Genomic DNA, 27,209 nt, shown 5'->3' on the forward strand with positions numbered 1-27,209 from the left:
TTTACCTGCTGAACAAATATGATGGAAATGTCAGATTCCTGATTTCAGTGATCTCCTGGATTATTTCTGTCAATAAAAAATATCAAAGTCTGGCTGCATTTTGATTTGTCTATAAACATTGAAGGAAATTTTTATCTTAACTCTTATGGTTTAACTCTTGCTGTATTCAAACTGTCATTTTATTGCCAAGACCTTAGCACATCTTCTTAAAGTTAGAGAATAAAGCAAAAATCTGAAGAATCAGAGACATGGAGGATTAATATTATTGCACAGAAGAAAACCAAAGTGACAATAAGAGGTAAAGGAAAAAGCCGCCTGAAGAGAAATGATGAAGTAAGTTTGGAAAGACACCCTGTGAAGAGAAGCCGGCTCAGTGTTGTCCTTGCAGCTCAGACAGTGACTGGAGATAGAAGACAGAAAGGCAGCAGAGTTCATGTTCAAATTAAGAAGACAACATTCATGTAGTTTATTTGTATGACTGCACAGTTAATCAGTATTTGTTAATTCGAGGCATTTGAAATTTTAATTTTGCTAATTTGTGCAGAACCCCTGCAGCTGACTTCAGCCTAAAACCACAGAAAACCTTTAAAGTAAATATCAAATATCAAAATGTGGAATCTGGTGTTTACTCCATCGTAGTGGAAAATGCTATAATGGTGTTGGTGAGACTGTGACAGTGAAGAAGAGTCTCCAGAAGATCAGAGTCCAGCTGGACTATGACGGGGGGGAGGTGTCCTTCTATGACCCTGAAGACATGACTCTGATCTGCACTTCCTGATAATCCAGACAGAAACACAAAGTATCATACTGTTTTTGGCTCTGAGGGCTTCAGCTCATGAAAACATAGCTGGGAGGTGGGAGACCATCCTGACTGGAATGTGTTTGGATTGTGACAGTGGAGAATACACAGTTGTTGCTGGTCAGACTGTGACAGTGAAGAAGAGTCTTCAGAGGATCAGAGACCAGCTGAACTATGACAGGGGGGAGGTGTCCTGACCCTGAAGACATGACTCTGATCTGCACTCACAGAGACACTTTGACTGAGAAACATTTTGCATATTATTTTATTGAAGAGACAGAATATGTCAAATCATCTGATATCAGAATCTGTCACGCTTATATTTCATTGAAAACATCAATGAGGACAAAGTGATTTTTTAACCATCTGTGCGTTTTTTTTCTCTTTTTCCTAGTCTTTAAGGAATTATTTGACATTTTGTTTAGATAATTTTTAAATACAGTATATCCCCAAAGAATAAATGTACAGTTTATATTATACATATAAAATCAAAGAAGAGTCTTATTTGAACTTTTGGTTTGCTTGTTTTTTAACGGTTATCATGCTGCACCATTCTGTCGTTACTTAATAATCTCAGACACGATTTATATTACTCCTCAGGGTTGTTTACATGACGACTGATTATTTGTGAGAGACCTGTTTTAATTGTTGAAAAGTTATTTTACTTCATTGATTTTAGTTTCAGTTAGTTTCCTTCAGTTATTTTCCAGTCTGTGTTTGCTCATATCAGTTTAGTTTTTATTGTTTAAAACTGTTTCAGTTTGTTTAGTTTTTTTTATTAGTTTCAGTCTTTTTAATTATTATTGTATGGAGGGCATATGTCAGAGGCACGATTTACAAAACTCACTGTAGGTGTAACTAGGTGAGCATAAGGAATAGCACAATATATACAAATCAGCAAATAATAAATATATCCAGAAAATAGACAGCAACATTACCAAGCAGGAAGGAGCATGTGCAAAAGGATGTAACTATTGCAGTGTTTACAGTGTGTTAGATGGAGGAGATGTACAGGGAGATGGCCACAGGCAGGAATGATTTCCTGTGTCGTTCAGTGGCGCTGTTTGGTAATCTCAGTCTCTCACTGAACGTGCTCCTGTGGCTAGCCAGCATGTCATGGAGTGGGTGGGAGGTATTGTCCAACATTGTCTTTATCTTGGACAACATTCACCTCTCTGACACCGCCTTAAGAGAGTCAAGCTCCATACCCACAACATTACTGGCCTTGTGGATCAGTTTATTGAGTCTGTTGGCATCAGCAATGCTCAACCTGCTGCCCCAGCATGCAACAGCATAGAGGATAGCTCTGGCCACAACAGACTCATAGAAATTTCTGAGCATTGTCCGACAGATGAAGGACCTCACCCGCCTCAGAAAATAGAGACGACACTGGCCCTTCCTGTAAAGTGCAGTGGTGTTTTTGACCGAGTCAAATTTATTGTTTATGTGTACTCCGAGATATTTACAGTCCTCCACAATGTCCACGTTGACCCCCTTGAGTGTCAAAGGGGTCAAGGGTTTCCCGGTATTCCTAAAATCCACAATTAATTCCTTGGTCATGAGTCTGCACACAGACGTCGTGTTGAACAGATGGCGCTATGGTGAGGTCAGAATAACTAAGAGCTGATTACGCTCAAAACTGAGACTTTTTTTTTTAATCTGCCTTGAAAGTTAAATGTTGCTACGAGGGGCGTCATAGTGGAGGCAAAAGTGATGCTCAGATAAAGACAAACAAGGAGCCAAAGGAAGGAGGCAGCAGCAGGTCTCTCTCTTAAGGATGCAACACAAGATAAGCTCATACAGTGGCAATTAAACATTATTAAAACAGCAAATAGCCTTTATCGGTGTGGTTGGTTTTAAGGTTGATTTAAAAATTTGCATTCTTTTCTAAACACAAGAGAGTTCAGCTTATTTCAACAAAGAAAATGAAGGTATAATTTTTTCATTGTTAAAAATTGCGCAGTTAGAAGTAAACTGTGTGTCGAAAACATTAATAGATCAGGTCACCTGCTGGTTTGAAATACTCTCCTTCCTACCTTATTATGAGTAAGCAACAGGGGCACAGGCAATAATCTCGGAGTGGGCAAAAAGACGTGATAGAGGCGGATGGAAGTGAAGTGAGCGTGGAAAATAAAGGTTTTCTACCACAGAGAAGGGCTTTTGAGTAAGTGGTGAAAATGGTTTTTGGGTAAATGAAGAGGGATGAATCATAATAAATTTAAATGAATATATTTTTCAATAATTTCTATTTTATTATTTCTAAATATGAATTTAATTGTAAAACTCTGGCAGCCTGTTCTTTGTGGGCGGGATCTATTTTCAATGAGCCAATATGGAACGTTGTGGAGGGCGGAGCCTGTTTCAAACATGAAAGCCAAGAGAACGGGGCCATGACGTCAGAAAATCTGACAGCCTGTTCTTTATGGGCGGCCAAATTTCACTGATGCGTGCCAAGCTGGACCAATATGAGATCCAAGCTGGAGAACTCACTGATGAGTCAGTGTCACGCAAAGTGCAAATGAGGAGCACCACTAACAAAAAAGGGGCTCAGGCTTGTTCAGATCAGGAAAAGACCAGCATCTTTGACCTTGAGATGAACCGTCTGGAAGAGCAGCTTAGGCAGAGGGACAGCGAAATCCTGATCCTCAAACAGGACAAGGACAGTCTGTCTGCTGAGCTTGCACAGCTTCAGAAAGGCAAGGAAGAAAAAATTAGGTGCACTCTGCCAAAAAGTGTTCTGGACTAACTTACTCAGGTTAGGAAGCCTTTCGAAACACTCTGTCGGAAAATCAACTTTTAAAAGAGGATTCAAAGACAGCCAGACAGCAAGTCAAACAGCTGTTGGCCCAAATTTCACTGATGCGTACCAAGCTGGAACAATATGGGATCCAAGCTGGAGAAGAAAAAGAGGAACAGACTTGTTCAGATCAGGAAAAGACCAGCATCTTTGACCTTGAGATGAACCGTCTGAAAGAGCAGCTTAGGCAGAGGGACAGTGAAATCCTGATCCTGAAACAGGAGAAGGACGGTCTGTCTGCCGAGCTCGCAAAGCTTCAGAAACACGAGGCCCCTCTGAAAGAAACTCAGTGGAATCAGAAAACACAGACAGAAAATCTGGAGGAAGAAAAAGAGAAAGTCCTGGAAGATCAGAAACTGGTGAAGGACACAAAAGAAATGCAGAACAAACTGGACACGCAGAGAAAAGAATTAGCGGAGGCTAAGACGGAGATAGAAGACACGGCAACCCCAGAGTCCTCCTCATTAGAAATACAGGAGGTGAATCAGAGCGCTGAGAAGGGCGGAGTCAACACGAAAACACAGAACATGGGGGAGAAGTTGTGTGTCCACAGAGTTATTCAGTTGGTGGTTTCACAGGCCATAGAAAAAGTCTCTTCTAAATACAAGCTCTTCACAGAGCGCCTGACTCCTGACTGCATCAGCGATCGCCTGATTGAGAGAATCTGGCCTGAAATTGGGCTGAAACATTTGGACATATCCACAAAATGGCTGAAAAAGATAGACAAGGCCATTCTCAAGGATCTGTGCCAAACACACAACTGCAAGGAAAAGTATCTGATTTTTTATCTGAGGGAACAACTTGATAATATCACAGTCCCAACCTTCACCAAACACCTTTTGGCTTTACCAAGACGAGTACTCAGTGTCTCTAAAAACAGGGAAGAGTACAAAGAAGTGGTGAAAAATTTCACTAAAGATCTGGTAATGCACGCCATGAGCCAAGAAAATGAGACAGCGACATGGCATCCAGGAACATCAGATTTCATTGTACAGAGGCTTTCCCATAAGGTCTGGGACAAAATCTTGTCCAAAACCTACAAAATGTCCTTAGAGAACATTGAACAGCTCAGCCTGACGGTGTACAACGAACTCCATGACAGGTGGCCTTCTCTAGTCTTCTTAATGAAGTCAAACAACCCAGTGGCTGACGAAGCAATCGTCAAAACCTTCAAAACACATGCCAAACTGAGGAGCCAAAATATCATCCTTAGGGCTTTCTCATGTGCACGCTAAAATTGAACTGAAACGTGCATGTGATTACGTGACAAAGCTCTGAAACTGGCTTAAAATATGCATTTACATTGGGCAATCTAAATTTAATTTTAAAACCAGAGTGGTTAAAAAATAACTACCGTACTCTTCTCTTCCCAACTTCCTTCCCTCATCACCAACTGGCCGAGGCAGATGGCCACCCCATCCCAGAGCCTGGTTCTGCCGGAGGTTTCTCTCTTTTAAAAGTGAGTTTTTCCTTCCCACTGTCCCCAAAGTGCTTGCTCTAGGGGGTTGGAGTTTTTGTGCATTATTGTAGGGTCTTGACCTTACAATATAAAGCACCATGAGGGAAGTGTTGTTGGGGTTTGGTGCTGTTTCTTAACTCAAAATGTCCAATTACAACAGGACATTTTGAGTTGAGAAACAGCACCAAACCACTAGACAAAAGGAAATAAAAATTAATAATAAAAAAACCCCCTGAAAATTTAAATAGTTAAAAGTTGAAATGTAAATAGTTGGTTTTTCTATTATATGATTTATTTATTAGATTTTATGTGGAGTGAATAAATAAAAGTATATTTATGGTGCCTGCTAGAGACAAAGCACGTACAAACCCCAAAACACGTAAAAATTCCAAAACACGTAAAAACTCCATAGCATCTACAAAGGCTGTGTAATTTTGTAGATAATGTCATTGCCTTATGCTCACTGTCGGCAGGTGCAGAAATGAGGTTTTGCCAGGACACTGCTGTCACTAGCACAACAACAGTGGCCTCAATGGAGACAGAGAGACAGCTCCTGAACTTGCACAGACCTCTAACACAGTTGACCGTAACACGGAAATGCCAGTTGATATTTCACAGGAAACAACAGTCAACTTGCACAGCACAACAGAAGATTGCCCTGGTGCCAGATTTATCACTAATATCCAAAATACCAATAATGTCAAGGTTATTCAATTTAACATCTTTAAAAACCTGGAATTCAGTTTAATACGAAAAACCAAAAAAACAATTGTCATGCCCAATACTCCAATAGACAAGAAAGATCGTGATGACACTCAGGCTGTAGGAGAGGGAATGGGGTCTTTCAAGCAGTCACACTTCAACTGTGTAATAACTCCCTTGTCCTTATGGTGCATTGACACTACTGACACTTTTCAAAAGCAGTCTAATGTTAGAAGAGCTTTTATGTAAACTGTTTCTGTTGTTATTATTATTATCATCATTATTATATATTTTATTAATTATATTTTTATTATGATGTTGATTTGGGTGACAATTATTTGACAAATATTATATATTAATTTTCTAAACATATTAACCATCCTTATGCTTAAAAAAAAAAACGTAAAAATATTTTTTTTCTTTTAAACTTGTGTATTGTTTGACTTCTAAAATGTTTGTATCAGGTGTAAAATTACTTTTTAACTAAAGTTGTTTTTAATGTGAGCAGCTCCTATCCGGTTGTTCAGTCTGACATCACTAGCCGTGTCTGGACCTAAACTCCGCTGCAGGTCCATATATCAAACGATCACTATGGCATTACTGAGAGTTGAAAAACTGTCTAAAGTCTTTCATCTTTAATAAAATGATCAGCGTTCTGCTCTACCAGGTGTAACAATTGAGTTTAACATCCAGGCATCCATGAAAACGGAATTTATGACATTTAACGGAGTTAGAAGTTAGCAGGGAGTTAGCTCGCTAGCTTCTATCTAAACACAATATAGCATGTCCTGACTGCTGGGTTTTGGAAACAAATTAAAACATACAGCTCTGTTATCACTTCCAGCTTAAATGAAGACAGAAAACTAAACAGCAGTGATGTTTGTAGGGTTATTGAAGTGGGCTAGCTGGTATATAATGATGTGCTACGTGACCGCTAGCAACACAGCTATGTTAGCATAATATAAACAAGCTAACTTTTTTCCACTCGATAAAAGTTAACGTGAGTGTTGTCGGTGGTCAGGAACAAATGTAATCGCATGGCAGGATGCTGTAAAAGGACCAAACTTCAGCCAGGAGAACAACTGAGATAATCCATCCACAATACGAAGTTAGTCATTCATATACTGCTGCATGGGATGGGCTGTAGTTACACCCTAAGGTTTTAAAAACTGAGCTTAAATAAATGATTTGCGGTAATAAAAGCCGAGGGAGGTCAACAGTGATCACTGACTGTTTTAGGAGCTTTTTGAGATTAAATAGAAGAAAATACATAACAATAAACATGTTAACTCATTCACTGCCAGCCATTTTCAAATCAGGTAACTCCCCACTGCCAGGGTTTTTGAGCATTTTTACTCATTTTTGAAGAGCCACAGAAAACTGTGTGTTATGATCATATAAACGCTGAACCTACCAAAATGAAGAACAGACTCTCTTCTTTTATCCATAAAAAAAAGCTTGTTTCTACCATTTTCCATTCTTTAGTAATCAGCTGTAGAAGAGAGGTGGGTTCCACCAAAAATGCCTGTTTTGACCAAAAAAAGGGAGAAAACGAGCTTTTTGTGAAAAATACATTTCAAGCAGAAAAGTGCCTTTGACACTAATATTTCTTGCTTTGTGACACCTCTAACATATAACATAGTTTTTCACTTCTATAAAACAGAAATAACACTGAGAAAGGTTATGTTTTATCAAAATATATGAAAAAATAAAATGTACATAGTGAAACATTTATTTCTATAGCCATTGACGTCAATGGCAGTCAACGTAAGTTTTTCAATTGACGTCTATAGACGTCAATGGCAGTGAATGAGTTAACTCATTCACTGCCATTGACGTCGTAAGTTTTTCAATTGACGTCTATAGACGTCAATGGCAGTGAATGAGTTAACTCATTCACTGCCATTGACGTCGTAAGTTTTTCAATTGACGTCTATAGACGCCAATGGCAGTGAATGAGTTAACTCATTCACTGCCATTGACGTCGTAAGTTTTTCAATTGACGTCTATAGACGTCAATGGCAGTGAATGAGTTAACAACACAAAAGCCATATTTTTCAATTTTTTGATGCATTTATTTATTTATTGACAGTTCCGCTGAGCGGAACTGAAGGTTAATGAGGCAACTTGCCGAAAAATGCAACGAGAATGGTGCTCGTTATGGCAAGACCTAGACCTACGAAGCTCACAAAGTTGCCAAAATCACTCTGTGATGCTTCCTCATGCCTCATCTCATGTTCATTCAACTCCTTTTGAATGATGTCCATCTTGTCATAAAGCCTTATATTTTGCTCTATGACAAGCTCGAGGCGCTCATCTATTCTCTCCATTGGCTCACTTTGGGGCTCCTGCGGGTCCATGTCTGAAAAGCACTCAACACAAAAGCCATATTAAACGCAGACTACTTTAGGCCTGGAAGTAGGATTCATCACGTCATCACTGAACAATCGAATTGGCTCGTTTAAAAAGAGGGAGGAGCAGATTGCACCGCCTAGCGTCTAGTCTTCCCCAGTGTTGCCAACTTGTCGCTATATTTAGCGAGTTTTCAGACCCCTTAGCGACTTTTTTTCTAAAAAAAAGTCTCTAAAAAGACGTGAAAGCGCGTATCGCTTTTACTCTCAACAAGCAGCGGGTGCTGTAACGCAGTCAGTTCTTCTTTTACTCTTATGCTGTTTTGTGGATCACAAGGTTTAAAACTACTTATAAACACACACACAAAGTAACTCCACCAGAGTGCCTATTTCGGGTCACTTTTGACGGTCCAAGCCCGGGTAAAGGAGCAGGGTTGGAATTGTGACATAAAAAAAAACAATAATTGCTAAAAGACATTTAATTTGTAGTTCTAAATAAACTCTAAATGCATTTAGGACGTTTTTTACTCACTTTATGTCTCTTCCACGATGTTATTTCTCTCTCCAACAACATAGGTTACAATTAGATTAGCATGACCAATTATGCAAATTAGGCAATGACGTCATTTAGCGACTTCTAGCTACTTTTAGGACAACCGATAGCGATTTTCCTTACTGAGGAGTTGGCAAAACTGGTCTTTGCGGTCTTTCGTCAGTTGCGGCCTTTTCTCTCCCTGGTGTTTGAGAATGTGGAGGACAAAAGGATACCAAAGAATCGAAAACTATGACAAAGCTAAATACTCAAAGTTTGATAAGTTTTCATCAATGATTATTTTAACTTTCTATAGTTGTCCTAAACGGTATAAATGGTAAATGGCCTGTATTTGTATAGCGCTTTTACTAGTCCCTCAGGGGGAGAAGCATAACATCTTTAGCTAGCAAGTAGAATTGGGTTAATTTACTGTCATTGTCTTTGGCAAACATAATTAAAAGTTAATTACTAAACTCTTACTGCCTATATTCTACTCAATAAAGTTCATCTTTTCTTATTCTGTTTTCATTCCGCCATTCTCTCTCTACAGTTTTTGAATTTACATACTGTAACGTACACGGCAGTTTTTTTCTGTACTTCTGCAACCTTTTCTTGGGTTTTCCTATAAGGTATTTGTAATTAATTAACATGAAATTTCCCCTTGTGGGACTAATAAAGGTATCTTATCTTATCTTAAAAAAAATTATTCTTTTTTTGGCTTTACTGGATTCCCACTCACGTAACTTGGCCATTATGCACTATCCAGTAAACAAAATGACTGAACAATATCTTAAATGTTTGAACATGAGCTAGTCATGCCATGTAACGTAATATTCATGTGCAGTATAGCAAGCTCACCTTATAGGGGTGTAAAACATGAGGCGTATGAAGTGATTGTTTAAATTACAGCAGTAGATGCCTGCAGCTGAAACGGTTTTCTGATCTGAACCTGACCCTACTGGTCACGTTTACGGTAATGTTACCAGATATGCGTTGTACTATAGGAAAACAGTGGTGGATCAGTGTGCAAAAAGCCCCCAAAAGAAGCACACAGCTTCTTTAGCTCAAACACTGTCTGATCTCTCTCTTAGATACTGTGCTGTTCCATCTAGTTATTGGTTATTGAGAAATGTTTGGTTATTAATTTATTAAGAGAGTGCAGCTGTTCGGTGAAGTAGGAAAATGCAAAACATGTTACTATAGCTGAATGCTGTGTAAAATACTAGTAATAAATCTAACTCCCATTTATGGCTTTTACTACTGTGGGGCTAAATAAAAAATTACAGACATAATGAAATCTGCTACAATTACAAAGCTTAAGTTTAAAAAAATTATTATTTATTAAGCATTTTTTTTGCTCTTTTTAAAATTATTTTTGCTAATAATGGACTCAATTTTATATTCAAAGATCTATTAAACTTTTAAACCATTAAATCCAGGAAATTAAATGCTCGTAAATGTACGAGACCCTCTTTATTTCGTGCTAACAATGAAGGTTTCATAGAAGATTCCATAGGAACTGCTTGGGGTCATTTTCGACCCCACTTGTGGAAGAGTGGGGTAGTGATACAAAAACTGCATTTTTTTTTTTTTAATTAATGAAAAAATAAATAAAAATAGAAATGTCTTCATGTTACAAACATATTTTATGAGGAGTACCTGGAATATGAATATATTACAACTTTTCATTTTAAAGATTTTGAAGAAAAACAACCTGTGGGGTCATTTTTGACCCCACGTGTGCATCTAAGGGTTAAAGATTTTATGTGGAGTGAATAAATAAAAGTATATTTATGGTGCCTGCTAGAGACAAAGCACGTACAAACCCCAAAACACGTAAAAACTCCATAGCACGTACAAAGGCTGTGTAATTTTTAAAAGTTTACGCACTTTGGAATACAGTTACGTAAAGTCACAGTTGTTGGACAAAATAAATGTGAAAAATGTTGTTTTGTTTACCCTCGTGATTTTTGAAATGGTTTTATTTACAAACTTGTTTTTGTTTGCGGTCAGCTTTAATATATTTGGTGTCGTATTGGCCGTCTGATAAATTGATTTTGTGACTGTTTTGCTACATGGGGCCCACCCAGTGCCATAAATTAGCCAATTCAAACTAGAAGTAAGATGCAACTACAGAACCCAATGATAATGCCATTCCAACTTTTTAGCTCGTGTTGTACCCACAAAAAACTTGAAAGATGGGGCCCGGATGGATTTCTATATACTTTGCCTAGTTGGGGTCCATTTAGTTCCCAGATTCTACCAATATAACACCGAGATGGGCTTATAAAATGGGGCCATTATGGAACCCGCGGACAATCACACTTAAAACCCACTTTTTAGTCTTTGTGGTGCCCACATGGTACCCACAAAAAGCTTGAAAGATGGGGCCCGGGGGGGTTTCTGTGTACTTTGCCCAGTTGGGGCCCATTAGTTCCCAGATTTTACCAACATAGCACCTATATGGGCATTTAACAAAGCATTTATTTCATAATTGTTGAACATTTGTACAGTTGGAGCTGCTGTTTGTTCCAGTGTGTTTCTGTGAACTCTCACTTCATATTCCAGATCACATCAGCACATTCAGGATTTCGTCTCGTTAACTGTGGATTTCCTGTTTTTCACCTGCAGAGCAAATATGATGAAAATGTTGGAAACACGAGTTCACTGATTTCCTGGATTATTTTCCGTCAATAAATACATCAAAGCCTGTCTGATGTGTCTGTAAACACAGAAAGACGCTGAACTTTCTATTTAAACTGTCATTTTATTGATAACACCTTAACACATTTTCTTGAAGTTAGTGAAACACGTGTAGCATATAAGAGAATAAAGCATCTAATCTGAGGAAACAGAACTAGAGGATTAATAGTGTTATACAGAAGAAATCCAAAAGTGTCAATAAGAGATAAAAGGAAAGTAAGAGGAGGACACTTCATGTAGTTTATGTGCAGGGCTGCACAAACAGTCTCTGTTCAATTTCTGATGAACTGCGGATGTCTCTGACTGGACTTTCTGTTTGATTATGTTTGTTCCTTTATTTGTTTTTACTTTGACTACAAGTGGCAGATGGCTGCCCACTCCCTGAACTTGGTTCTGCTGGAGGCTTCTTCCTGCTAAAGGGGAGTTTTTCCTTCCCACTGTTGCCAAAGCCCAAAATCATAGAGAGTCATACGACTGTTGGGATTTTCTCTGTTTTCTTGGTATTATTGTAGGGTCTTTCCCTTACAGTATAAAACTTCTTAAGGCGAATGTTGTTCTGATTTAGCATCATATAAATAAAAGAATTACAGGCTTAGTTAACAGGAAGGAAGAATATCCTGCTTTACCAAAGTTAGACATTTGGTGTTTCTAATATAACAATAGACAACATACAGATGTTGTTGGTCAGACTGTGACCCTGAAGACATGACTCACATCTACACTCACAGAGACACTTTCACTGAGACACGTTTAATATTTGGAAAGCAGGAGATGCCAAAACAGTCTAAGGGAGTTTTCATCATAGTTCAGTGAGATCTCAGTAATTTTCTGTTTTTTGGTTTTTATTTTTGGTTTATTTTTAATTTTTGTGTAAATGGGTATCATATTCTATCAACGTGTCCTTCAGAGTGTGGGAGAAGATGAAGGAAAAGGTCCACTTCAGTCCTGTCATTCTGGACCCAAACACTGCACACTGTTGTCGCTATCTGTCTGATGATCTGATCAGTGTGAGACTTGGATTTAAAAAAACAGCAGATTTCTGACAATCCACAGAAAAACATTAAGTATCCCGACGTTTTTGGCTCTGAGGGCTTCAGCTCAGGGAAACACAGCTGGGAGGTGGGAGACCATCCTGAGTGGAGTGTGGGTTTAATAAAAGTGTCAGCTGACAAGAATGAATCATTCATTTCACCAGAAACTGGAACCTGGTGTTTAAATTATGAGAGTGGAAAATACACTGATGTTGTTTATCAGACTCTAAGAGTGACGAAGAGTCTCCAGAGGATCAATGACCGTCCCCAAGAGAAGCATTTATTAATGACAGCTCAGTGCAGCCTAAGTTCAAACCAGAATTTAAAAAGCGACGCATATTAATGTTGGTTCAGTCACATTTCTCTCTGAAGCATAGAGACTATCGGCGGTAGTCTGGTGGTGTATTCAACATCTATATCACAGACACAGCGCCATCTAGTGAGAATGTAATAAAATAGCAAGTCCATTACTATCAGCTCCGCCCCTAACAGAGTAAATGAAACTTAAACTCATTGTCGACCACGCTGGAGACGCCTTCACATTAAAACCTGCGCTCTGTACCGAAGAGCACAATTTGGCGGCATTATCAAGCAAAGAGGTCGTATTTCGGTGAGTCATTGAAACCAAACCCTGGAAAATGGCAGAGAAAGTCGCACTTTTTGAAAACTATCTGAGCTGCCATGTGTGTTCAGAGACTTTCAGAGATCCTGTGTCTCTGAGCTGCAGCCACAGCTTCTGTTCAAGCTGCCTGCAGAAATTCTGGGAACAAACTAAAAACAAAAACTGTCCCATTTGTAAAAGAAAATCTTCAAAGGATGAACCATCTATAAACGTTTCTCTCAAAGAACTTGCTGACTCCTTTGCTAAGAAACACAGTGAGAGCTCACCTGAGGCAGAAAACGAGAAGGAGGAGGTGGTGTGTGATAAACATCCAGACGTCCCTTACTGGTACTGTGAGGATGAAGACAGAGCTGTGTGTCCTGTGTGTGAGTTTTCTCTCCACCAGAGTCACAAAGTGGTTCCTGTAGAAGAAGCAGTCAGTGACCTGAAGGAGCAGCTGAAATCTGACTTAAAGTCTCTGCAGGACAAGAGGAACAAATACAAACAAGTGGAGGAAACATACAATGAAGTGATTCAACACTCCAAGAAGCAGCTGTTGTCCACAGAGAGGCAGATCAGAGCAGAGTTCAACAAGCTCCAGCAGTTCCTGAAAGAGGAAGAGGAGTCCAGACTGGCAGCTCTGAGGGAGGAAGAGGAGCAGAAGGGGAGGACTATCAGCAGAGAGATGAAGATGATTGAGGAGCAGATCTCCTCTCTGTCAGACAGCATCTCTGCTGTTGAAGAAGAGCTGCAGAAACACAGCGTGCCATTCCTCAGCAGTTATAAAGACACTCAGAGCAGAGCCAGAGCCCAGAGCTCAGTGTCAGATCCACAGCTGGTCTCAGGAGCACTGATAGATGTGGCCAAACACCTGGGCAACCTGTCCTTCAGAGTGTGGGAGAAGATGAAGGAGAAGGTCCACTTCAGTCCTGTCATTCTGGACCCAAACACTGCAAGTGGCTGGCTCTATCTGTCTGATGATCTGACCAGTGTGAGGAATGGAGACACAAAGCAGCAACTTCCTGATAATCCAGAGAGAAACACTAAGTATCAAGATGTTTTTGGCTCTGAGGGCTTCAGCTCAGGGAAACACAGCTGGGAGGTGGAGGTGGGAGACCATCCCGACTGGATTGTGGGTTTAGTTAAAGAGTCAGTTGACAGGAAGGGAGAGTGTTTTGCTTCACCAAAATATGGAAACTGGTGTTTACTGTACCGCAGTGGAGAATACAATAATGGTGTTGGTCAGACTGTGAGAGTGAAGAAGAGTCTCCAGAGGATCAGAGTCCAGCTGGACTATGACAGGGGGGAGGTGTCCTTCTATGACCCTGAAGACATGACTCACATCTACACTCACAGAGACACTTTCACTGAGAAACTCTTCCCATTTTTTGAGGTTGGAGAAGCAGGAGACGCCAAAATCTGTGAGACTGAGATTTCTGTGAAAACTGCAACGACGTCTCTGTGAATTCTTTTTTTCTTTTCTCTTGTTTCAAACTTTCTCGTTGTTTGTTACAGCTTGTTTTGTGGTTGTTTGTTTTTCAGTTTCGGCTACTCCTGTTGTTATTTTTTATGAGCGAAATTTCAGAAAGAAAAATTTAGCACCTGAAGCAATTTATACAATAAGATAAAAATTATTTTCAAAATAAGAGTAACAAGAGTAAAACAAAATCATAAATGTAATATTTTTTGTTTTGTTGCAAATTCAGTTTGAAGGTGTTTAAAGTCATTAAGTGTTCATGAAACTGTTTTTAAACATTTAATCAGTATAAAATAGATGTGACATTGATAAACAAGCTCTGATAAATGTCACTTTCTTTACCTTTATCAGTTATTTAGATCCATATCAGCTAATAACAGCATCGTGACAATTTGTGTTTTAATGGTTTCAAAATGATAAATAGACTTGACTTAAATAATCCTAATGTCATCTTTTAAAACTTAACTGTCAGTGATTCATTTAAGTGATTTGCTTCATTTAAATGTGTTTCTTATAGCATGTTCTCCATTATGTTGCAAAATAAACCAAACTGTGTACGTTGGTGTAATAATTCAGCCATGTTTTTCTTTAAAATGTGTCATTGCAGAATAATGTTGACTGTCTGACATTTATTCAGTTGTATTCATACAAACTAAAGTTCATTATTGTTCCTAAGTTCTGTGTAAATTGCTTTGTCAGATACAGACACTGTTTTCTTTGCTACTGACTGACCCAAAGCATTTATTTCATAATTGTTGAACATTTGTACAGTTGGAGCTGCTGTTTGTTCCAGTGTGTTTCTGTGAACTCTCACTTCATATTCCAGATCACATCAGCACATTCAGCATTTGGTCTTGTTAACTGTGGATTTCCTGTTTTACACCTGCAGAGCAGATATGATGAAAATGTCGGAAACATGAGTTCACTGATTTCCTGGATTATTTTCTGTCAATAAAAATATCAAAGTCTGGCTGCATTTTGATTTGTGTATAAACATAGAAGAAAATTTGATCTCTTAATTTTTATTGTTTAATTCTTACTGTATTCAAACTGTCCTTTTATTGGTAACACATTAACACATCTTGTTGAAGTTAGAGAAACACGTGCATCACCTAAGAGAATAAAGCAATAATCTGAAGAATCAGAGAATTTAAGGATTAATATTATTATACAGAAGAAATCTAAAGTAGCAATAAGAGACAAAAGGAAAAGTAAGAGGAGGAAACTTCATGTAGTTTATGTGTAGGGCTGCACAAAAAACCTGTGTTTATTATTTAATCGTTGATAATTCAAACAGAATGATGATTTATTAGAGGCATCAGTGCCATTTTAGTCCCCACTGTGCAGCCCTGATGTTGTTGGTCAGACTGTGACAGTGAAGAAGAGTCTCCAGAGGATCAGAGTCCAGCTGGACTATGACAGGGGGGAGGTGTCCTTCTATCACCCTGAAGACATGACTCACATCTGCACTCACAGAGACACTTTCACTGAGATTCGTGTAATATTGGAAAAGCAGGAGATGCCAAAACAACTGATAATAACCTGTTTTAGACTTTTAGAACTTTTCATTGTAGTTCAGTGAGATCTCAGTGAATTTCTTTCCTTTGGTTCATTTTACATTTTTGTGTAAATTATTGTGAATGTATTTGTTTCATCTTTCAATCTTTAATCAATTCCATCAATTTCTTTCTATGTGAGAAAACACTAAAATATCTCTTGGAGTAACTGAAATGTACAACATGAACTGCTGATGACTGAAACACAGAACAGTCATGTGTTCATTTCTTGTCATTTAAGGTCAAGAGCCGTCACTACAGGCCTGCAGGCAGAAATCTGAGAAGCCTGATCTGAAACTTTTCTGTTAGTCACTGTGATTTGGAACGACTAAAAGTGATCAAAAACCATTTAAATAACAATTTGACTAGTTCATCTTTTGGTTGTTTCAGTGGCTGAAACACTAAAAATAACGTTTTTTTCTCCTTTTTTTGGACACCTGCTGTATTTGAAAGCAATTTGAGTCTTTTTAATTATTATTGTTGCATGGAGGATTTACAAAACTCACTGAAGATGTTATAATGAAAACACTGAACATTTGAAAACCTCATCAGGCAAGTCTTGATACAAATACTGAAGCTGAGAACATTTCCTCTGTATTTGTATTTGATACTAATTAGTCTTATTAACTGTGGAGTTCAAGTTTTTCTCCTGATGAACAAAAATTGTGAAAATATCAGCAAAACAAGTTCATTAATCTCCTGTTTTTTTTTCTGTCAGTTAAATACATCAAAGCCTGTCTGATGTGTCTGTAAACACAGAAGGACGCTGAACTTTCTATTTAAACTGTCATTTTATTGATAACACCTTAACACATTTTATTGAAGTTAGAGAAACACGTGAAGCATGTAAGAGAACAGAGCAATAATCAGAAGAATCAGAGAACTAGAGGATTAATATTATTATACAGAAGAAACCCAACATGACAATAAGAGACAAAGGGAAAGACTATGACAGGGGGGAGGTGTCCTTCTATGACCCTGAAGACATGACTCTGATCTACACTCACAGAGACACTTTCACTGAGAAACTCTTCCCATTTTTTGAGGTTGGAGAAGCAGGAGACACCAAAACCTCTGATATCAAAATGTGTCCGATGAGATTTCTTCAAAAATGAGGTGGAAGTAAACAACCCACGACAGACCCGATGACACACTTATGCTTTTCAGCATCTTTAACCACTTTTATTGCACGGTTGCTGTCACAACACCCCGCAGCTGCAGCTTCCCTGCTGCCAGCCACACATACACAACAACAACATTCACTCTGGACTCAGTTCATTGGTTTATGCCGGAGAGGCGTGATTGTGGATGCCGCTTTGATGTGTCTGCCTCACCTGCAGCGGCACTGCAGATCAGGCCCCGCCACAATGAAAAAAAGAGACATAACAAAAGTAGAAAGAGCCAACTGCAGAGAAATGATGCACTAAGGTTGGAAACAGAGGCAGTGGGGGAAAGAGTGAAAGACACCCTAAGAAGAGAAGCTGACTCCGTGTTGTCACTGGCTGGAGAAAGAAGATGGCAGATGTTTACAGTGTCTCCAGCTCATCTCAGTGATGCCTCATCTGACTTGTTGGTATCTAAATTGGCTACAAGGATTAGACATGTAAAGAGAAACTGCAGTTTCATGGTGGTGTCACAAGTGAAAGGACTGGTTCATCTTCCCAGATATCCAGGTGATGAAGGCAGTTACGTCATCACGGGACCTTCTATTCTATATTGTATAGATAAATGTCTTTGACAGAAAATTTAAACATAATATTTTCATGTTACCTGAAGGTTGTACTGGACAGTAAGTCCAGTTTAAAGATATTACTTTGAATTGAATTGAATACTTTGAAGTGATGCATCTTTCCCAAATAATAAATTATTGGTCTTTAAACCTTTATTTGGATAAAATGCTGGTTTGGCAAAAAAATAAAAAATAATAATAATGTCACAGCACTCTTTAGAGTTTACCTACCACTGCATGTTGTTTAGAACATTTTCAGATTAATCCTAGTGAAGAGTGATGCAGTGGTGAGTCCTGTCACCTCACAACAACATGTTCCTGGGTTTATTCAGGGTGGGGGTTTTCTCTGCAGCTTAGATGTTGTTCCTCTGTCTCTGTGGGTTCAGTCCGAGTAATCTGGCTTCCTCCCACAGTTCAAACACATGCAGGTTAGGTTAACTGATGATCCAAAATTGTCTGTCTGTCTCTACTTTTTTAACCCTGCCACAGATTGTTGACCTGCTCAGTGTCTAACCTGCCTTTAAAACAGCAGCACAACTGAACAGTATTTCTGCACAAGTTCACAGACACAGACAGGTATGAGCATGTCTGATGCAGTATTTCTTTAACACTCTGAAAAACTGCGCCATCTAGTGGTGACAGAGTGAAATGGCGGGGTCATTGATATCAGCTCCACCCATAAGAGAGTAAATGAAACCTAAAGACTCACTTTCACGATCACCCGGGAACGCATTACAGTAAAGGCTGGGATCTGTACTGACGAATACAATTTTGTTCAAAAGTCAGAGTGACTGTATTTCGGTGAGTCTTGTCCTTTAAGTAATCTGTAAATTATCAGGGATGGCTGAGAAATTGCTTTTAGAAGGTTACTTGAGCTGCCACGTGTGTTCAGAGACTTTCAGAGATCCTGTGTCTCTGAGCTGCGGCCACAGCTTCTGTTCAAGCTGCCTGCAGAAATTCTGGGAACAAACTAAAAACAAAAACTGTCCCATTTGTAAAAGAAAATCTTCAAAGGATGAACCATCTATAAACGTTGCTCTCAAAGAACTTGCTGACTCCTTTGCTAAGAAACACAGTGAGAGCTCACCTGAGACAGAAAACGAGAAGGAGGAAGAGAAGGAGGAGGTGGTGTGTGATAAACATCCAGACGTCCCTTACTGGTACTGTGAGGATGAAGACAGAGCTGTGTGTCCTGTGTGTGAGTTTTCTCTCCACCAGAGTCACAAAGTGGTTCCTGTAGAAGAAGCAGTCAGTGACCTGAAGGAGCAGCTGAAATCTGACTTAAAGTCTCTGCAGGACAAGAGGAACAAATACAAACAAGTGGAGGAAACATACAATGAAATGAGGGAACACATGAAGAAGCAGCTGTTGTCCACAGAGAGGCAGATCAGAGCAGAGTTCAAGAAGCTCCAGCAGTTCCTGAAAGAGGAAGAGGAGTCCAGACTGGCAGCTCTGAGGGAGGAAGAGGAGCAGAAGGGGAGGACTATCAGCAGAGAGATGAAGATGATTGAGGAGCAGATCTCCTCTCTGTCAGACAGCATCTGTGCTGTTGAAGAAGAGCTGCAGAAACACAGCGTGCCATTCCTCAGCAGTTATAAAGACACTCAGAGCAGAGCCCAGAGCTCAGTGTCAGATCCACAGCTGGTCTCAGGAGCACTGATAGATGTGGCCAAACACCTGGGCAACCTGTCCTTCAGAGTGTGGGAGAAGATGAAGGAGAAGGTCCACTTCAGTCCTGTCATTCTGGACCCAAACACTGCACACCCCCGTCTCTATCTGTCTGATGATCTGACCAGTGTGAGACAAGGAGACACAAATCAGCAGCTTCCTGATAATCCAGAGAGAAACATTAAGTATAATGATGTTTTTGGCTCTGAGGGCTTCAGCTCAGGGAAACACAGCTGGGAGGTGGAGGTGGGAGACCATCCTGGCTGGACTGTGGGTTTAGTTAAAGAGTCAGTTGACAGGAAGGGAGAGCGTTTTCCTTTACCAAAATATGGAAACTGGTGTTTACTGCACCGCAGTGGAGAATACAATAATGGTGTTGGTCAGACTGTGACAGTGAAGAAGAGTCTCCAGAGGATCAGAGTCCAGCTGGACTATGACAGGGGGGAGGTGTCCTTCTATGACCCTGAAGACATGACTCACATCTGCACCCACAGAGACACTTTCACTGAGAAACTCTTCCCATTTTTTGAGGTTGGAGAAGCAGGAGACGCCAAAACCTCTGATATCAAAATCTGTCAGACTGAGATTTCTCTGAAAACTGCAACGACGTCTCTGTGAATTCTTTTTTCTTTTCTCTTGTTTCAAACTTTCTCGTTGTTTGTTACAGCTTGTTTTGTGGTTGTTTGTTTTTCAATTTCGGCTACTCCTGTTGTTATTTTTTATGAGCGAAATTTCAGAAAGAAAAATTTAGCACCTGAAGCAATTTATACAATAAGATAAAAATTATTTTCAAAATAAGAGTAACAAGAGTAAAACAAAATCATAAATGTAATATTTTTTGTTTTGTTGCAAATTTAGTTTGAAGGTGTTTAAAGCCATTAAGTGTTCATGAAACTGTTTTTAAACATTTAATCAGTATAAAATAGATGTGACATTGATAAACAAGCTCTGATAAATGTCACTTTCTTTACCTTTATCAGTTATTTAGATCCATATCAGCTAATAACAGCATCGTGACAATTTGTGCTTCTAATGTCTCCTTTTAATACTTAACTGTCAGTGATTCATTTAAGTGATTTGCTTCATTTAAATGTGTTTCTTATAGCATGTTCTCCATTACGTTGCAAAATAAACCAAACTGTGTAGGTTGTCATAATAATTCAGCCATGTTTTTCTTTAAAATGTGTCATTGCAGAATAATGTTGACTGTCTGACATTTATTCAGTTGTATTCATACAAACTAAAGTTCATTATTGTTCCTAAGTTCTGTGTAAATTGCTTTGTCAGATACAGACACTGTTTTCTTTGCTACTGACTGACCCAAAGCATTTATTTCATAATTGTTGAACATTTGTACAGTTGGAGCTGCTGTTTGTTCCAGTGTGTTTCTGTGAACTCTCACTTCATATTCCAGATCACATCAGCACATTCAGCATTTGGTCTTGTTAACTGTGGATTTCCTGTTTTACACCTGCAGAGCAGATATGATGAAAATGTCGGAAACATGAGTTCACTGATTTCCTGGATTATTTTCTGTCAATAAAAATATCAAAGTCTGGCTGCGTTTTGATTTGTGTATAAACATAGAAGAAAATTTGATCTCTTAATTTTTATTGTTTAATTCTTACTGTATTCAAACTGTCCTTTTATTGGTAACACATTAACACATCTTGTTGAAGTTAGAGAAACACGTGCATCACCTAAGAGAATAAAGCAATAATCTGAAGAATCAGAGAATTTAAGGATTAATATTATTATACAGAAGAAATCTAAAGTAGCAATAAGAGACAAAAGGAAAAGTAAGAGGAGGAAACTTCATGTAGTTTATGTGTAGGGCTGCACAAAAAACCTGTGTTTATTATTTAATCGTTGATAATTCAAACAGAATGATGATTTATTAGAGGCATCAGTGCCATTTTAGTCCCCACTGTGCAGCCCTGATGTTGTTGGTCAGACTGTGACAGTGAAGAAGAGTCTCCAGAGGATCAGAGTCCAGCTGGACTATGACAGGGGGGAGGTGTCCTTCTATCACCCTGAAGACATGACTCACATCTGCACTCACAGAGACACTTTCACTGAGATTTGTGTAATATTGGAAAAGCAGGAGATGCCAAAACAACTGATAATAACCTGTTTTAGACTTTTAGAGCTTTTCATTGTAGTTCAGTGAGATCTCAGTGAATTTCTTTCCTTTGGTTCATTTTACATTTTTGTGTAAATTATTGTGAATGTATTTGTTTCATCTTTCAATCTTTAATCAATTCCATCAATTTCTTTCTATGTGAGAAAACACTAAAATATCTCTTGGAGTAACTGAAATGTACAACATGAACTGCTGATGACTGAAACACAGAACAGTCATGTGTTCATTTCTTGTCATTTAAGGTCAAGAGCCGTCACTACAGGCCTGCAGGCAGAAATCTGAGAAGCCTGATCTGAAACTTTTCTGTTAGTCACTGTGATTTGGAGCGACTAAAAGTGATCAAAAACCATTTAAATAACAATTTGACTAGTTCATCTTTTGGTTGTTTCAGTGGCTGAAACACTAAAAATAACGTTTTTTTTCTCCTTTTTTGGACACCTGCTGTATTTGAAAGCAATTTGAGTCTTTTTAATTATTATTGTTGCATGGAGGATTTACAAAACTCACTGAAGATGTTATAATGAAAACACTGAACATTTGAAAACCTCATCAGGCAAGTCTTGATACAAATACTGAAGCTGAGAACATTTCCTCTGTATTTGTATTTGATACTAATTAGTCTTATTAACTGTGGAGTTCAAGTTTTTCTCCTGATGAACAAAAATTGTGAAAATATCAGCAAAACAAGTTCATTAATCTCCTGTTTTTTTTTCTGTCAGTTAAATACATCAAAGCCTGTCTGATGTGTCTGTAAACACAGAAGGACGCTGAACTTTCTATTTAAACTGTCATTTTATTGATAACACCTTAACACATTTTATTGAAGTTAGAGAAACACGTGAAGCATGTAAGAGAACAGAGCAATAATCAGAAGAATCAGAGAACTAGAGGATTAATATTATTATACAGAAGAAACCCAAAGTGACAGAAAGAGACAAAGGGAAAGTAGAAAGAGCCAACTGCAGAGAAATGATGGAACAAGGTTGGAAACCGAGAGAGTGGGGAAAGAGTGAAAGACACCCTATGAAGAGAAGCCGGCTCAGTGTTGTCAGTGCAGCTCAGTCAGCGACTGTAAAAAGAAGATGGCAGAAGTTCAGAGTGGCTCCAGCTCATCTCAGTGATGCTTCATCTGACTAAATAACAGGAAGGCAGCAGAGCTCACAGTGGCCTCAAGAGGAGGACACTTCATGTAGTTTATATGCAGGGCTGCACAATGAATCACTGTTCCTTATTTCACCTTTGATGATTCTTACAGATGATGATTTATTAGAGGCATCAGTGTCATTTGAGTCCTAACTGTGCAGCTCTGATCAATAATCTGAATGGAAACTGGTTCTTCTTCTACACTGATGAACTGCTGATGTCTCTGACTGGATTGTCTGTTTGATCTAAAGTTATTCTGCAGCTACATTAGAAGCATCAAGCTGCCTCAGTGTGCGTTTGTGCTTTATTTTGTGTGACAGCGCCCCCTGCTGGAGCATCTTTACTCTTTGAAGCAGCAGTGACTCTTGGTGCTGACGGTCACTCAGCTATGTACAAAAGGCAGCCAGTCTGCACTGGCAACACAGAGCCCCATAGAGAAGCATGCCAAATAATCATCATCACATCATCATCATCATCATAACTGTCAACTTCCTCATAGTCATCCTCAGTTCTATAATCTATATATAATATTCCTTATCATTACAATCATCTTCATTATATCATCTGGAGACAAAAATAGTTATATGCACTTAAAAAGCTGAGAAAATAGAGAGAGAAAGGTCGAGTATACCAGCATTCAGTAGAAAATGAACCCAAATAAAAAGAAAAACACCAAAAAACAAGTAAAAACAAGTGTCCTATTGACTGTCATGCAAAGAAAAAAAGGCCAGCTACTCTGCTTGTTAGTTGCAGTTGTGTAATACTGTGAACTCATTTTAAATATGTGAATCTCATCATGATTTTAAAGTTTAGAAACACACAAAGAAGAACAGAAGAACGACACCTTTGTACTGTACATGCTGCTTTTTCTTCTTTTTCTGGAGGGAGGGGGTCATGTTAGCACGGTCACGCACATATGTGTGGTCAAAGGTAACCTTTGACCTTTGAGTATTAGAACAGGCTGAACTAGACATGAACATCATTACTAGATGAGACACAAGTATGATACAACATCTCTGTTGTTTACTGCAAGAAAAAAAACAAAACGTTAATCTGACAAAATCTTCACCATCTTATCAAAAAGGCGAAGTGTTGGGTGGGACAGTTCACACAAAATACAGTCCTGTATCATATGAATTTCAAAGCAAACATGTATCCCACTCTGTAAAAGTGGTAATGACATTAAGTAGAAGGAAAAAATGGACAACGTAAAACAGCAAAAAATGTAAATCTGCAGAAGAAAAACAGCAGAAAAAGCAAAAGTCATTTCCACCATGTTGGTCGTTACACAAAAACACATGCAGAATGCAGATTGGGTGTACTATCCATTTAAAAGCAGTCATGTTTATACATGAAGCATCGTCTCTTTAAACAACTGCAGACAGCACTTGCACAAGTGCATGATTTGTACAATAGGAAAAGAAAAAAAAAAAGCACAGTAAAAATGTCGACTACAATAAATAAATAAATATTCAAAATAAATTAAAACCTGAGGACTGTTCACCAAGACGACTGAGCGGTCTTTTTCTATCTTGGTCTGACCAATAGGGGCGAGACAAATGTGAAGGCAGCCAATGGTGGATGAGCAAAGTAAAGTGGAGCTGATGAAAAGTCAAACCTCCACAAAATCAGTTTTCAGTGCTGCAAAGTCCATCCGTTCAGTCCTGCCACCTCTGGCACAAGCACTTTATATCATAAAAAGCTGATAACACTTTACTGTAACACAAACAAACCAAAATAACAGAGTAAAAGCATGAAAAAAAGAAAAAAAAAAAACACATGAAAGAAAGCAGATGAAAACAGTCCTGGGCTGAAGGCAGGGGACTGATGTGCCCTCCGAAAAAAAAAAGCCTTCTCATTTCATCATCCACACGGCACACACTTCCAAAATATCCTCCCAGGCTTGTAAAGAATACACACTGAAAGCAACCAATGTACATGCGTGCGGACACACTCACATAAATATTGCACCTGTGGCAAAAGACTAGCAAAATGCACACGCCCAGCCAAACGCAGCCTTCATTCTTCATTGCTGATATGGGCGTTACGCTGATCTGCGTGTGCTTCGTTTAGACCAAGCTGCAGCACCAGCGTGCTGTGCTGTGGCTCTGGAAGTGAGAAAGCTCAAACATCTACCGGGATCCTTTCTTCAATGTGCTGACTGCTTTTGTCATTTTGAGTGGGGAAAAAAGGACCTGCTGTTTTTCACCGAGATTTTTGGAACTTAAAAATACCTCACACGTTCAGAAAAGACCACAGAGCTCTGATATTCAGCTGTTGCCTAGCAAACAGCAGGACTCGCCCAACATCCCATCTCTCCGCCAAACACCTTTTCTGCACCACTGACCAGAAAATAAAACCATCTCCAGGTGGGGTGAAGGCTGAACCAGCATTCACAGAGATTCGTGAGAGAAGCAAGGTTTAGGAAACAGCACGTCAAAGCAACCCTGACCAGACTATTTCAGAAGAAATTATCTGTACGCTATAATAATATTCAGCATATCTGATTCATTATTGGTTATAACAAAACACATTCACCTTCACAAGATGGTCACTATAAGATGAAATACATATATCTGATATCGTTTAATAAATTGTGGTCCTTTCTAACCTGTTTGAAAGTCTTGAAATCCATAAATAATTTAAGTTAGCACAGCACTTTGTTCCAATTCACATTGAGTTTCTTGCCGTGAGTTATTCTCCTGAAACTCTACAAGCGTTTCTTCAACACTGTAAAGTTTCAGTCGCAGGAACATTATTATTATTTGTTGTGCAGCAAATTAATTTTTTTTTTGATTTTTGAGCTTTTGGGAAATATTCTAAATTATAATGCAAACTTTAATTCATTTTAACTGGGTTTTGCTGTTAATCGAGCCCAGTACAATACAGCCTCTATAAAAGTACTCCTCCCTGCTTCACCAAGCTAGCCGCCTGCTGACCTCGATCTAGTGTAAGTAATATACTGAATGTGAATAAATGCCTCACATAATTCACCTGAAAGAAGCCAAATTATCCCATCAAAAGAAATTATTTATAACAACCTAAGAGGCAACAGGCACTATGATGTACTCAGCTTCAGTTACTTTATAACCATTCCTAATCATCTGTGCTTTTTCAAATACCAGCAATGAATAGCCTTCATTGGAGCAGAGGTTTCACCGTGACACATTTTTCTTACAACAGCTTGATACATCACTCTAGAATCAAGCATCCTGGTCACAGAGACAAACCTCTTCATGTCCATGTTCTTGTTACTGCTTCGTTTTACACCCATCAGCTCAGACATTTAGAGATCAGGGCGTCACCGGTGTTGGAAAGTAGCACTCCTGCTGCATGCTGTTTGCTTTGATTTGAAGCCCAGTTAAGCAAACCTTTTCTCCTGTCTTTTACTTTGCAGCAAGGGAGAAACAACAAGTTCCTCCAACTGTACCGACTTATCGTGACTGGACTAACATGCACTTACTCAGCACACCCATACACACACTTCAGGGCTCGATCTCTACATGGACGCCCATCAGACGCACCCCTTCCAAAAAAAAAAAAAAAGAAAAGAAAAAAGAAAAAAAGAACAAAAAAGAAAATACAATTAAAATAACATTAAAAAATAAAACTGCAAACGCACAAAAACATGTTAACCATGAGTTTGGGCACACTGTTATAGCTAACATACAAGAAGCAAATTACAAAAACTGCCAATATCATTTTCCACTTAATAGCCACAATAAAAAACAGCCACTGTAAATATGGGGCAGGGGGACATGCTTCCTTAAAAAGATAGAGAAAAAACGATTTTCTTTAACTCTAAAAACCACTGGCATCAAGAATTCTGAATTATACAAATTACATATACAATTGCAAATGTGTAATAATAATTATAATAATAATCATAATAATAGAGTAATGATAATAGATTTTACTTAAAACTTTACATACTGTATTTCCAGTGCAGTGTTTATGTCACACAAGTGTGGATTCACAGGAGGACAAGAGGGTTGGTGTCACAAAAGACCACAGGAAGGAATCACACCCAGTGCTGAAAAACACCCCCACCCCCATCAAACACCCAGCGTGCCGGAGGGAAGAAGAGGAAGTCGTGAGGGATGAAGGACGCTGCTGCTGTTCGACGGTTGTCAGAAGGTGCGGTAGGACAGGTGACAAACAGGGGGCAGTAGTAGTAAAAGAAGAGATGCATGCTGGGAGGGGGTTGAGGCTGGGCGTCCAGTTTGTTGTTGGAGGACAAAGAGCTCCCAGACCACTACTGGACGTGTTCTTTCACCCCTTCCTCATCCTCCTCCTCTGCCTCCTCCTCTCTCCAGCAGAGCACTCCTGACAGATGAAACTACAGCACTTAACCCTGAGAAGGAAAAACAACAACAAAAACACCCTGAACATTAAATAATTACACAAATCAAAGTGTCACACACATACATAATTTAAAAAATGGCTTTAAAACACTGGTAAATGGATTTAGTGGATTCATAACAACTGTTAGTCGAATCGAGCTGGAATATTTTCCTC

At 38.9% G+C, this 27,209-nt stretch overlaps 3 protein-coding genes across 16 annotated transcripts in view; 2 read left to right on the forward strand and 1 right to left on the reverse strand.

Moving 5' to 3' along the window:
- The first annotated feature begins 12,868 nt into the window (after positions 1-12,868).
- LOC146657924 (E3 ubiquitin-protein ligase TRIM35-like) lies at positions 12,869-14,440 on the forward strand. The gene has a single exon (XM_085426300.1). The coding sequence runs from the start codon at positions 13,013-13,015 to the stop codon at positions 14,438-14,440; it is 1,428 nt and encodes a 475-aa protein (XP_085282426.1). The 5' UTR covers positions 12,869-13,012.
- Positions 14,441-18,324: 3,884 nt separating this feature from the next.
- On the forward strand, positions 18,325-20,957 carry LOC146657925 (nuclear factor 7, brain-like). The gene has a single exon (XM_085426299.1). It carries the CDS (start codon positions 18,578-18,580, stop codon positions 20,021-20,023), a length of 1,446 nt encoding a protein of 481 aa, XP_085282425.1. The 5' UTR covers positions 18,325-18,577; the 3' UTR covers positions 20,024-20,957.
- A 2,442-nt stretch (positions 20,958-23,399) lies between these two features.
- Positions 23,400-27,209, reverse strand: part of camk2b1 (calcium/calmodulin-dependent protein kinase (CaM kinase) II beta 1) — a 79,636-nt gene continuing 75,826 nt past the window's right edge. For all 14 annotated transcript variants that reach the window (XM_085426314.1, XM_085426306.1, XM_085426313.1 and 11 more), the window contains one exon: positions 23,400-27,045. The gene's annotated coding sequence lies outside the window, so the exon portion shown is untranslated. The remainder of the gene's footprint in view (positions 27,046-27,209) is intronic.

The sequence above is a fragment of the Rhamphochromis longiceps genome, linkage group LG12 (genome assembly GCF_057381845.1).
Source record: "Rhamphochromis longiceps isolate RC_006_pf linkage group LG12, R_longiceps_female_GT1.1, whole genome shotgun sequence".
NCBI classification, from domain to species: Eukaryota; Metazoa; Chordata; class Actinopteri; order Cichliformes; family Cichlidae; genus Rhamphochromis; species Rhamphochromis longiceps.